The sequence below is a fragment of the Bufo bufo genome, chromosome 11 (genome assembly GCF_905171765.1).
Source record: "Bufo bufo chromosome 11, aBufBuf1.1, whole genome shotgun sequence".
Classification (NCBI taxonomy): Eukaryota; Metazoa; Chordata; class Amphibia; order Anura; family Bufonidae; genus Bufo; species Bufo bufo.
This window is the reverse complement of record NC_053399.1, coordinates 41,941,935-41,956,099: the sequence shown is the minus strand read 5'-3', so window position 1 is coordinate 41,956,099 and position 14,165 is coordinate 41,941,935. Positions and strand designations below refer to the sequence as shown.

General features: G+C 46.1%; 1 protein-coding gene across 1 annotated transcript in view; it reads left to right on the top strand.

The window, feature by feature from the left end:
* The first annotated feature begins 327 nt into the window (after positions 1 to 327).
* LOC120982194 (protein farnesyltransferase subunit beta-like) overlaps positions 328 to 14,165 on the top strand; it is a 35,379-nt gene continuing 21,541 nt past the window's right edge. Inside the window, exons 1-4 of the mRNA XM_040412181.1 lie at positions 328 to 466; positions 9,255 to 9,319; positions 10,608 to 10,680; positions 11,246 to 11,337. Coding sequence (XP_040268115.1) covers positions 362 to 466; positions 9,255 to 9,319; positions 10,608 to 10,680; positions 11,246 to 11,337 — 335 coding nt within the window. The 5' untranslated portion in view covers positions 328 to 361. The remainder of the gene's footprint in view (positions 467 to 9,254; positions 9,320 to 10,607; positions 10,681 to 11,245; positions 11,338 to 14,165) is intronic.

Below are 14,165 nucleotides of genomic sequence, written 5' to 3'. Positions count from 1 at the left end.
TTTAGTGAGCAAAGACACCAGAAGAAATACTAGAAAGCCTCACTGCATTAACGTAATTTAATCATTTTATTTAGTTACATTAAATTACTTGTGTTTTGTAAATGCGTTTGTAAAAAAATAAATTAATTAATAATTAAAAAACATAATAATAATATAGAAGCAAAAAGAACAGGAAGCGCATGGTTTCCACATGCGGCACCTTGAGCTGCTGGCCCATAGATGGCGCGCTAAGCTAACGCCGCGTGACTTCCAGTGTCCTGCAGCAGGTGGGCGTGGCTTCGTTCGCGGCTTCGCTTATTCATTTCCTGCAGGGCCACCGTAGTGACAGTTCTGCCGACAGTAGGCGTGCAGTCTGCCAGTCATGGCGGAGACCAGAGAAGCGGCGGCGCTGCGGTGTACACGGGGGAACCACGCCGCCGAGCGGCTGAAGGAGGACTTCACGTCTACGGAGACCTCGGTGGAGCAGGTAGAGGGCGCTGTCCGGGGTGCAGTCAGTCAGAGATAGGCTCCTGGGAAACTTTATGGGGCGCCCATTACTTCTCATGCGTTCGCCTGTAGCTTTATGTCACTTTGTGACAGTCCTGTGCTGTGTGGCCCGGCTTGTCATCTCCAGTCCTTGCCTGTCACTTCAGGTGCAGCCCTGCTGGGGTCATGCCCTAGATCACTGCCTTACTGCTCTGACATATTGCATAATAATAATAATTATTATTATTATTATTATTAAGGGGCTTTTTTATTTTATTTATTTATTTATTTAACAATATGTCCGATGACGTCAACGTGCAATAAATGTGCGTGTTGTAAGGTCATGGAGGCCAAGTATAAAAGAGACGGTGATTGTAATCACGTGCGATGATCCGCAGGTTGTACGCGTCACTGTGAATTACCGTATGTAGCCTGCCTAGGTCACGGACAGTCACCGCCAAGAGCCCCAATGTATATTCCTAGTACTTTAGCTGATAATTAGCAAGGAGTCTCTGCCGGTGTGCCCTTAAAGGGGGTTGTCTCGTACACTGGTGGCATATCGCTAGGATATGCCATAACTGTCAGATGGGTGCTAGTCCCACCTCTGGGACCCGCTCCTATCTTCTCAAAAGGCACCCCGAAGTGAGGGAGAGCGCACAGCGAAAGCAACGTCTACCCTCCCATTGACTGCTATGGGACTTATGAAATAGCAGCGCATGCTCGTTATTTCTGAAATCTTATATGGAGAATGCACTGCGCATGAGCAGTCGGCTCTCCTCACTTTGGGGACCCCGTTCTGGTGATAGTGCTGGTCCACCTCTATCTGACATTAATGGCCTATTTTATCAATATTAAGAAGAGCCAACCCTTTTAAGAGCTCCCCTTAGGGTGTGGCCACACGTGGCATAAATGCTGTGGATTTTCCGATTTACAGTAGCGCAAAGGGAATGGGAATAGCACAGATCTCATCCACACGTCGGGGACATTTTCTGCAAGGAATCTGCACACGATGCGCGGTGTGGGTTTTAAATCTGAAGCATGTAATTTATGGTGGTGAAATCGGTGACAGGTCCGCTACAGATTTTCTGCCGCCACGTGTGCTATAACCATACTTTTGCCCTCTGTGAACTGTGTTCAAGCCATTGACTCTAAATAAAAAAAAAAAAAGTACACTACAGTAGTATACAATTTCATGCAGTGGCCTCTTCTTCTGCACAGCTGGCACAGACCTCTGCTCTTACGATGGCTTGTCTAGATAATTAAAGCTGTGGGACGGCTGCAACGTCATTACTCAAGTCATGTTAATGTTTTATCCATGGTCATGGTCATCAATAGCTGACATTTTAGGCCCCTTTCACACGGGCGAGAATTCCGTGCGGTGGCAATGCGTGAGGTGAACGCGTTGCACCGGACCCATTCACTTTTATGGGGCTGTGTACATGAGCGGTGATTTTCACGCATCACTTGTGCGTTGCGTGAAAATCGCATATTGTGCATTTTTCATGCACCGCAGGCCCCATAGAAGTGAATGGGGTTGCGTGAAAATCGTAAGCAAGTGCGGATGCGGTGCCATTTTCACGCATGGTTGCTAGGAGACCATCGGGATGGGGACCCGATCTTTATTATTTTCCCTTAGAACATGGTTATAAGGGAAAATAAAAGCATTCTTAATACAGAATGCATAGTAAAATGTCCATTGAGGGGTTAAAAATAATAAACAAATTTAACTCACCCCATCCACTTGGTCGCGTAGCGGATCTCCTCTTCTTTCTACTTTCTTCAGGACCTGGTTAAAGGACCTTTGATGACGTCACTGTGCTCATCACGTGGTCCATCACTATGGTGATGGACCATGTGACGTCATCAAAGGTCCTTTAGCCAGGTTCTGAAGAAAGTAGAATAAAGGAGATCCGCTACGCGACCAAGTGGATGGGGTGATTTAAATTTGTTTATTATTTTTAACCCCTCAATGGACATTTTACTAAGCATTCTGTATTAAGAATGCTATTATTTTCCCTTATAACCATGTTATAAGGAAAAATAATAAAGATCTACAGAACACCTAACCCAAACCCAAACTTCTGTGAAGAAGTCCGGGTTCTGGTCTGGGTACCAAACATGCCGATTTTTCTCACACGCGTGCAAAATGCATTAAAACGCTTTGCACTCGCACGGAAAAATCGCGCATTTTCCCGCAACGCACCCGCATTTTGTCCTGCCCTCACACGCGACGCCCGTGTGAAAGAGACCTTAAATGTAAAAAAAAATGAAATGGACCGCCTCCAGCGTAAAGTTTCACGTTGTGAAATTATTTTAACTTTCATGAAATTTTAGAAATGCTAATCATACATATATTTTATGTTTCCATCAATCTAAGTATTTATCAGCAGGGTGTTCTAGTGGAGATAGATAATCAGTTCTCACCTCTCCCTAAGGCCGAATGCACACGGATGTGTTCCACGGGTAAGAGCGTCCGTGGTATGCGGCCTGGATTCCTGCTGACAGCAGGAGCGCACGGCGTCATTGGTTGCTATAACGCTGTGCGCTTCATGCCGCCGCTGCACTACAGTAATACACTCATGATCTATACGAGTGTATTACTGTAGTGCAACGGCGCCATGAAGCGCACAGCGTTATAGCAACTAATGACGCCGTGCGCTCCTGCTGTCAGCAGGAATCCAGGTTGGCATACCACGGACCGCTCACGGCCGCGGAACACGGCGGTGTGCATCCGGCCTAATACTGTAATCAGTGATAAGTAGGGTGTTCTAGTGGTGATAGATAATCAGTTCTCACCTCTCCTGTCCCTCACACAGAGAAAACAGCACCATCTGCACCAGGGGGCACAGACCCACAGACTTGAAAAAGGAGTGTACCAACTCCAAAACGCATTGTCACCTACATATTAAGAAAATGAATCGTCTCCAATACATTGTGATCTTGTTTTTGCGCCAAGAAGTATCGAAATTTGTGGACTCTCCTTGTCCACATCCTTTTATTGTATACAGTGTCATCTGTTGCCATAGAGTTCCATTGTGGGAAAAAAAAAAGTATACCTTAGCGTATTAATATTTTTTTTTTTATCGAACTTTGCATGATGGAGAAGTGTGGTGTGCTTATATGTCAAACGGATGGGAAAAATGTGATATGAGCGCACCCTGAGCTCTATGTTTGTTGTATATGCAATGAAAATATTCCAGCATATATGTTGGATGTATCCATAGGACTCCATTCACCAAGCTAAGGCCAGAAGTGTCAGACTGGGCTTCCTATATAGTGGGGTGACCTCAAGGAAACAGATATTGTGCGGTAGGATTTTTTAAAATAGTGAAGTATGCCACTGTAAGTGCTGGTGCTTCTCCAGGGTCTGGTAGGCACGGTGCCATTTGTTAGTAGCAGCTCCATCTCTTTAATGTGAATGGCACAAAGCTACAGGTAGTACAACACAGTATGGCACCCTGACTTTTAATGAATGGGTGCTGGGCGTCAGACTCCCGGCAATCTGATATTAATGGACTGTCAAAAGTATAGGTCATGGATATCAAAGGCCGTATCCCACCAAAAATGACTTATCACGGAGTGGTAGTGCGCATGTCAATCCACTGCTCCATTCACTTCTGTGTGGGTGGCATAGGCACCCAGTCTTGAGGTCAGGAGGGGTCTGTGGCCAGACCCCCTGGAATCTGTTATTTATCACCTATCCTGTGGATAGGTGATCAGTTATCATGGTATAAGCCCTTTAATGAAGGGGGTGTTCATGGTAAGTCCATAGGATTTGCTATGAATATCTGGTAGGTGATAGTTCCAGGGACAGTCCTGTCGGACTCGCATTGTAATCCGAATATTGCGAGTTGATGGTCACTGGCCAATTTTTCCTCTGCTGACACTTGGGTTAACTCACTAATCTTGTAAAGCGTAGGCGACAACCCAAATACTACATTTCACTATCCAAATGTCGCTAAAATATAACTTCGTCTGAGGGGGAAGTTGACGCAGAGAGTACATCAGCGCCATACACGAACGTCAGAAACAGAGGTAGAGGACGTGGCTGGCGACCAAATGGAGACCGAGGCAGGGGCAGATCTAGCAGGGGGGATGGAGGTGTTTTTTTAGGAATGGGCACGGAGTACCCTCTGAGAAGCAGACAGAACCAATAGCTCCACTGAGAGACACGGAGGACTTGCTAATAATCAATCTGTCAAGCCGCTAGTTAACAGTGCATGAGATGGAGCTTCTGCGGAAGGCGCTGTCTTGTTGTCCCGGTTTGTAAATATAATCCATTTAAAACTGGGTCAAAGACTTTGAACCTCTTTATTAGAAAGCTCAAATGGAGAAAATTCTTCCTCACCACATGACCGGGACCAATGTCGCAAATTGGGCACTAGATGAGGAAGAATTAGCGGACGTGCGCCTGCTGGCAGATCTATGGGATGAGGGGCAAAGACCAATAGAACCGGTCCCTTTACCAGTTTGAAGCCAGTATCTAGAAAAAGCCCACCCATCAGTGACTACTCTCCTAGTGCCTTCCTAGCGACAGTGACGGAGCACACTGAAGGACACGATGTGTATATGATCAGGGGCTAAATAATCTGACCCGGATGAATCTGAAGCTCTAATGGCACTACAAAGTGACATGGAGATTGTGATAAAGGCGGTAACGTAGTAGTCATGGGAAGGGAAGCATATAGGGAAATGTGCCTCCGTATTCTGAGTGATCATGTTACGCCAAGCTGCGCTCGAACCCTGCCATGTCCTTAAGAGTGAGTTGGCAGGGATATTGAGTGAGGCTAAGAAACCAGGACTAATCAATGTTACTGAATTCAACTATTTACCAGAGAACCCCATTACACCAGTGTTTTACGCACGGCCAAAAATACACAAGGGCTGAATCCCCTAAAAGGCAGGCCGATAGTGTCTAATGGTCGGAAGCCTCACGGAGAAGGTCAGCAACTATGTAGATGTGATCCTGGCGCCCCATTCGTGGTGAGCTTACCGGCCCTATGTAAGGCACTCGATGGACGTGCTCAGACGTCTTAATGATGTAGTTTGCGATAAGGGGCACGCTCCTAGCCAGTTTAGACGTGGAAAGCGCTATACAGCATCATTCCACATGAAAAAGGATGTGAGGCTGTGAGTGCTTGCTGGCATATCTGGGATCACATAATGACTGTATTAGATTGCTGACCATCATCCTTGAGAATAACATCTTCCTTTTTGACAGACAAGTTTCCACAGCTCAGGGCAGTCCCTGTGACAGTATGAGTCGATGGACCTCGTCCTTTACACCAGTGTTTCCCAACCAGTGTGCCTCCAGCTGTTGTAAAACTACAACTCCCAGCATGCCCGCACAGCCAAAGGCTGTCTGGGCATGCTGGGAGTTGTAGTTTTGCAACAGCTGGAGGCACACTGGTTGGGAAACACTGCTTTACACTATGGTTGAGGTTCATCGATGACGTGTTCATACTATGGGATAACACCACATCTGCCTTCACGGAATTGGTTTCTGCCCTGAATCATTCTCAATTAAGATGGGACCGGATAGGTCAATCACTACTAACATGTACAGGAAACCTATGGCCACAAATACATTGCCTCAGTGGGAAAGCAGCCACCGTTCCCACTGAAGCGCGGTATTCCAAAGGGACAATATTTACGGGCGAGACGTAATTATTCCGAATGGGCTGACTTTTAGAATTGCTGCAAATGATTTGAGGACCAGATTTAATCGGAGGGGGGTACCCAGCAGAACCACTCAAAGGCATACCATCATGCCTTTCCTAAAACTGTCAGTGCTGACGACTCCAAAGCTAGAATCATTGGCACATTTGATACAGCAGATAAGGAGATACGGAGGGTCCTTAAAGACAACTGGGGCCTCCTGCAATCCGATCTGGTAGTGGGACATCTAGTGGGTGATTACCCGCTTGTCACATACCGCAGGGGTTGTAATCTTAGGGACAAATTAGTACACAGTGCCTTTTCTACCCCAGCACTGGAAACTTGATTACCGAAGAGACCACCGGGTACCTTTTAGTTGCAGTGGCTGTGTGACATGCAAAGCCATAAAGAAGGGGAGAACGGAAAGGGTGTATGACATCCGGTCTTTCATTAATTGCAGAATGACGGGGGTGGTATATGTAGCAACGTGCGTTTGCGGGCTACAATTTGTCGGCAAAACAGAACGCGAGTTTAGACGCCGTATTGGTGAACATTTACACGACATTGTCAACGAAGCTGATACACCTATTGCTCAGCATGTTGCGACATACCACCCCAATGTGACCAACGGCATGAGCTTCCAGGGATGGAGCGTATTAGAACATCTGCCAGAGGAGGGGATGGTGACAATCTCCTTCGTAAAGAAGCTTGATGGACCTTTACCCTGCAGACCGTTCAGCCCCATGGACTAAATGACTTCATCTCCTATGTTAGTTTTCTATAGGTGGATGTAGTATCTGCATGCCATTACTAATTATCATATGGGTCCAGAGATAGACCCTGTTCTCTGGGAACTACACTCGTATCTCTCTCTGATATTTATACCAGTCATAGTAGCAGTGGCATTATGACCATTGTCGGCTCATGCAGGGACATGGAGCCGTCTGGCAACCATGATGGCCACTGTGACTCTCTCATACTGTGCAGCGGCCACATTGGGTTGTTTATGCCGCTGTTCTATTGGCTCCCGCGTCGGCTTGGGCCGGCCTAGGGGGCGTGGCTTCTCTTCTTTAGTGCAGCGCTGGGCGGCGGTCCCAGTGCCGCAGGCTACGTGTCTGCACGCGGTGTATGGAAGCGTGCAGTACACGGTTTGTGTCCTAAAAGCTCCTGATGAAGTGGTTGTACAGTAAAGAGGCAGCCAGAGAAAGGTGTCGAGCTGGGCTAGTCACCTGAAAGAGAGGGGGGGCAGCTCATGTAGGAAGGGACCTTATTGTAGCCATTTTTATCTTTACCATAGGGCAGCAGTGCTCGTGGCTCGGAGTCACTGGAGTTGGGTTGTGCAGGTGGAGAAGCTCATTGTGCAATCAATCCACCTCCCCTAATATCCAGTTAGTCCACTGCACACAGACGTAGGGGTGAGTGTCACACAACATACTCCTACCCGGCACCTACGCCACCTAGGACGTCCTGTGCACGTTTCTGTGTTTACATGTTAGTGGAGAAATCCTTTTTTATATGATGTATCAATAAAAGTTACATTTTAGCGACAACATTTGGATAGTGAAACTCTGCTGACACTTGATGGCATCTACTGTGGTTTTTCTACTTTGTGCCTAAACTAGAGAAACTGGGAGTTGTACTCCAGAAGCAAAGGGGCAACCTATGGACGTAAATCCTTAGTAACACTTTTTTGGGTCTGAGATTGTATTTAGCCCCTTTTGCTAACTTTGGTAGTTGAAGTGGTTCAGACGTTACACAAGCTCTCATTGTGTAGTACAGTGTGGGTGCAGGGGATTCGGGGGAGGCATTCCCTGCATTTGCTCAGTTCATATGTTTTTTTGGTTTGCTCCTTCTTTTGTGTACAGTGTATGCTTTTTTTTTTTTTATCATTGTTCATTTAGTACTTATCCCATTTTTTTTTTTTTTTTTTTTTTTTTTTTTTTTTTTTTTTTTACATTGAATGGATTTTCCAGAGGTTCATGTATGTATTATAGAGTCTTATGTATACTGTAATGTTAAAGGGCATCCGTCAGCAGATCTGTACCTATGACACTAGCTGACCTGTTACATGTGCACTTGGCAGCTGAAGCATCTGTGTTGGTCCCATGTTCATATGTGCCCGAAATGCTGAGAAAAATGCTGAGCCTCTATGAGCAATGGTGGCGCTATTAAAGGCCTGTCCGTGCCGTTCTGCAAATTGCAGAACGCACACGGACGCCATCCGTGTTTTGCGGACCCGCAAAACACACAACGGTCGTGTGCATATAGCCTTAAGCTGCGATACGCTGTCTTTGTAAATCCCATAGAAGTGACACCTGTCTGGATGCTATGGGAAGCCGGTTAGGGGACCCCCTTCTAGAGACGGGTTCAGATCCTAGAGGTGGTACCCATATGTATTAGACATTTATGGCACATCCTGTGGATATGTGTAAGGAGGGAATACCCCCTTTAATGCTGTACAACATCTAACCTGACATTTTTGTGACCCTTCTAGTGGAATCAGTAGAAAACAACCCAAAAAGTTCAGTTCTTGAGAATGTATTTTATTTTTATTTATTTTTTCTGTCTGCTTGATATAACATAGTAATATTTATCCTATGGTATGTTATGTGAACACATTTCAAGTTGCAATAATGCTTAGCTTTTTTTTGCTGCTTATTTTCAGTATTTATTTAAGACCTATCTACAGGATATACCCTAAAGACCTGATGGATGCCGATCTGGGACCCTTGCCTGTCAGGAGGCCAGGGCTCTGGAGACCACCGCACTCTCTGTACACTTCACTGGCGTTATGGATGAAGCTGAGCAAACAGCGCACCACCTTTCCGGTTAAAGTCTATGGAGAATGGGGTGGCAGAGAATCCGCAAACGGGGATCAGTGACCCCTGGAGACTCGAACCTATCTGGCCTTTATGGTATAGATCAGGGATGCTCAACCTGCGGCCCTCCATCTGTTGCAAAACTACAACTGCTAGCATGCCTGGACAGCCTACAGCAAGGCATGGTGGGAGTTGTAGTTGGAGGGCCGCAGATTGAGCATCCCTGGTATAGATACTGCTTACATGCTATGGGTGGGAATACCCAGTCATTCTTTTGTCTACAATTAAGATTTAATTATGTATTTGCTACAGAAAAAGGTCGAGAGTTCAGTGGGCGCCATATTCACAGCTGTCAACAGCCGCCAAGGAGCCATTCAGTGAGTAATGCAATTTCCTGCCATGTTTTGTGATGCCAACAAATGTACCAGTCAAATAGTCTTTCTTTTCCCTTCCCTGGTGGTCCAAGGTGCGCCCAAATAGAAGTCAGAAGTCCAAAGCTGACCATTCTCATTATAAAATTTAGGAGGGTGGTTGATCCAAAACCATTTTTTCCAGATTTGGAGGTTAACGGGAGTCTGTCAGAGCCATATACGCCATACAACGTATTCTATCGCAGGGTGTTGGCAGACACAGCTCTATTGAGGTGTCCAGTGGGTGGTCCCATCACAGCAAGTGCTCATGCCCTTACCCCACGCCACCCCCTCTGTCTCTGTCGTGTCATCTGCTAAACCTTCAAAATTTATTATATTCATTAGATTTTTTAGCCTTTTACCAGAGGTCACCAAACATTTGCATCACTATTTGCATATTAAACATGGAGAAACTCAAAAAATCTTGATATTTCTGACACTTGCAAATAAATATTTCAGTCGGAAGTGGTCACACAGGTATTAAACTATTCAGAATAGTACGGTTCTGGGTATAGGGTACATCTGCTGCTTAGCTAAAGGAGTTGTACAGGCAGTATACATCGATGACCTATCCTCAGCATAGGTGATCAGTATCTGATCGGTGGGGGTCCTTCTTATTCATGTGAATTACACTGCCCGCTTCTGCAATGCCAACGGCAAGCGGATAAATGGTGACGAGAACCCATTGCTCGCAGGAGCACTGCAATCTCTTTAGCTGATGGGTGGGGGTGTTGGGAGTCCTTACCAGTTGTTGGTGTGTCCCTGAAACTATCCAATCAGTTCTACCAGTGTCGGACTGTGCAGGGGCACACGCCCAGCTGGACCTTCATTGCAAACTGCTAGCAATTCATAACTTCTAGTAGGAATGGCACAATATAGTTATGTGAACAGATGCTACAGAATTATTACATGGGGAACGCATTTACTAAAGAGGTTTGTCTGGAGAGGTGATGGGTCCTCTTTGAATGTTCCTTTGTGTTCTGGCCATAGATCTTGGGCCTAGAGTCCCCTTCTTTCGGTGAACACTGCTTAAGCACATGTGGTGCTACGTCATCTTCTGAAGGTCTATCTGCTATACAGGACACTACCTCTCGGCGTCACACAGACTTGTCTCATCTCTGCCGGATACAGGAAACCGTTTCACTTTGCTGCAAAAATAATTATTTTTGAACTAACTTTTGGGACTTATTACAGTGTCCAGCATATTGTGTCCTCTGTGTATATACCACTTATCTTACATTGCTTGTCTTTTTAGACTTGTTCTAGAGAGAGAACTCCATTCACACTACCTGCGGAAAGGCTTACAGCAGCTATCCGAATCGTATGAGGTACAGAATCCTACTGAAATATCTGGGAAAGGCTGTATTTAGGGATATCTTTTTAAGTATAGTACATGGGGTTGTAATGTAGTGGAATAAAGGGAACAAATAAAGCATACCTCCAACCTAGCCTTAGGATAGGCCAATTTTTTTTAGATTTGTGGGTACGTTTTGTAGTTGCTGTTCTGAGGATTGTTGCAGTCTTGGTCCTTTCACGTGGCAGTGCATAGCCGTACCTCCGGTCATCTAATTTTGATTAATTTTTCAGATCTAGATAACCCCTTTAAAAGCTTCTAATGTAATAGAATGTTGCGCGCCTTCCGATTTGCCGGCTTCACCTCCAGATTTAAACTTCTGGTGATGCACAAGAATTCTAGCAGCACTGAAAGTAACCGTCCAGGGTTAGAGAGTCTGCGGGCAGAGCTGCAATGCCAGACAAGAGTGTCGCTGCTCCTGTGACTAATCGGACCCTTTTTCTAATGCCATGCAAGACCAGGTTGAGATTGGGTTAGACGTGAGGTGTTTTATTTAAAAGCGTGTTCACAGCCGGCTCCTCTCATTTTTTATCTCCTAGTGCCTAGATGCCAGCCGACCCTGGCTATGTTATTGGATTGTCCACAGTCTAACCTTGCTAGATGAACCCATCCCTGAATCTGTGGCATCAAGGTGAGCAATGTCCTTCTCAACAGAGGATCAGATTTATTCACATCACCTCTGGAACTGATGTATATGCTGTGTAGAAGAATTGCTCCTTCGGTAAGCAGGAGTGTTGCAGTAGGGCATATTCACAGGCAGCAGATTTGTGGGATAGCCCCAATTATCTGAATGGGGCTTGTAAAAATCCAAAGCAACCCCATTTAGACAAGCTGATTTTCAGCCACAGAAAGTTCTGCACTAAAAAAGTTATGCATCAGCGACTCCCAGAACACCACTCTACTATAAGGGCCATAAAAATATTATTTAAAAAAATTGCCAAAGGGGTTCTTTAAGATGTCTTAAAATGTCTTGTGCTGCCACTCGGATCCCCGTCAGCCTGGAGCGGTGGTCATGTGGCTTTCATTGTTCATGTGACCATTGCAGCCAGTCACTGGCCTTAGTGGGGATGTGCCTTTCATTCACACTTGACCTCTGAGGCTGAGTAATTGCCACTACAAACCCAGCAGGGATCGGTGCAACGGAAAGCTTTTTAAAGGTGAGTTTTATTTATTTTATTTTACAAAATCTCCTGCTCCTTGTCAAATGTAATATTTTTTTTGGTAGAACTCCTTTAGTGGTTAAATGGTCCGATTTTTCATTTTGCTATTAAACAGAAAAATGGTGTCGGACGTAGGAAAGATGGCTACATAGAATCAATAATCGATGAACTAATGCATTATTCAGTGTATAAATGAGCAAATATAAAAATCATTTGTGCCCATCCACCACAACAAGGTAGCCTCTTTTAGATGGGACCCTACACTATAATGACTCCTTTCCTTGTGCCTGCAGGCTTTCCTAACAAACCCATCTTTCCCACAGGCTGATTTCAAGCAGTGTAGTAAATAGCTGGAGCCTGTTGGCACAAGAAGAGGAGTCATTCTAGAAGTTCACTATTGTGAGGGGGCACTCAGAGGGGAGCAATAATGGGTTAGCCTTAGGTCTCCGTTGCCCTGCTGTGGACGTATTGCGTCCCGCTTACAGCTGGTCAGCAATACACGGGCACCGGCCGTGTGCACACCACATCACTGATGCAGACCCATTCACTTTAATGGGCCAGCAGTCTGGGAGATGCGGTGCGGAATGGAGGAACGGATCGGAAGCACTAAGGAGTGCTTCCATGGGTTTTCTATCCATGCCTCCACACTGCAAAAAAGTAGTGCATACAGTACTTTTTTGCGGTGCGGACCCCATTCAAGTGAATGGGTCCGCGATCCGCATGCGGCAGCCCAATGGTCGGTACCCGTGCATTGCGGACCACAATTTGCGGTCCGCAGCACAGGCCCTGCCAGCACACGTTCCTATACATGAGGCCTTATTGTGAGGGGGTGCTAAGGCAGCATTCTACTGTGAAAGGGGGACTAAGGGGAATCCCTAATGTTTCAGGGACACGAGGGTGGATAACTGTGGCGGCCCTAACAGGGCATTCTTACTGTAAGTGGGCACTAAAGCATAACTACTGTGGGGGGGCATTAATGGGAAGTTTTACTGTGAAAGGGGCATGAAAGAAACATAACTACTGAGAAGAGGGCACTAATGCATAAGTACTGTGTGGGGGCACTAAAGGAGTATTCTGTTGTAAAGGGGCACTAAGGGCACATAACTACTGTTACAGGGCATTCATACTGTGTGGGGGCACTAAGGGAGCATTCTACTGTGAAAGGGGCACAACTACTGTGTGGGGGAACTTACAGGGCATTCTTGCTGTGTACGGGCAGTAAGGAGACATAACTGGTTTGTGGGCTCACTAAGGGGGGGCATAACTGGGTGCACAAAGGGGACTGGATGGGATTAGGCGTGTATACATAGAAGTTGGGCTTAGTTAGAGGCATGGCTTAATGTTATAAAAAATTGCTGCAGCGGTCTCCGCATGCCGCTGATATAGGCCTTTCTTGGGCTTTTCAAAAGATGGGATTTAAGAGTCCTGCTCTATCAGATGATTCTTAATTACATACTCCTGTGAAACAAACATGGAGGGCTTCACGTGATATATATTTGTGTCATAGTTTGCTTTTTCAGTAGTCTTGCTGGACTCCCTCTCTGCATGTGATGTGCAGGTTTTTATCCGGCTACAAGTCTGTGTCTTGGACACCTACAGGTGGGATTTGCATTGGCAGCCGGACAACGTTCAAACCTCCTATCTCAGCTAAAAAGCACTGGTTATTTTGTGAGGGGATAACTGCTGGCAGATCTTCAGGTGTATGTTCCCACATTACAACTGGCCAAAATCTGCAACGTATCATGTACATCTCAGTGCAAAAACGCTCCAGATTTCACTCTGTGCATTGTAAAGGATCCACTGTGGAAATCTGAAGCATACATTGACATGCTGTAGACTTAAAGGGGTTTTCCCATCTTGCTAATCCATCCTCACCTGCAGCCAGCTCTGCTGTTCACTTCCTGGTTTCCTGCTTCTAAGTCTGGGGGGGGGGGGGGGGCTTAGGCCATTTGAGTGAAGGCCGGCCACGCCTCTTTATGACATCACACTGAGAACTCAGTACTTGCGTGCTCGTTCGTGTCTCTCCCTCCGTCTCTCGCTGATGTCCGCCGCGCATGCGCAATGATAACTTCTTGCTGGCCGAGTATAGTACAGAGCAGCGCAGCTCTGTAGTATAATCGTGCTGGAAAAAGTCTCCATTGGTGCATGCGCGGCGGCGTGCGCGTTCAAGACAGCGATGTGCGGCGCAGTCGGGGTAAGACAGTGTCATGCGCAGCACACAAGCGGTGGCCGTATCTACTGGTTACCAGAAGACAACAGTGGGGTAGGAGTGACCAAATTTTGCCAAGATAGGTAGGGA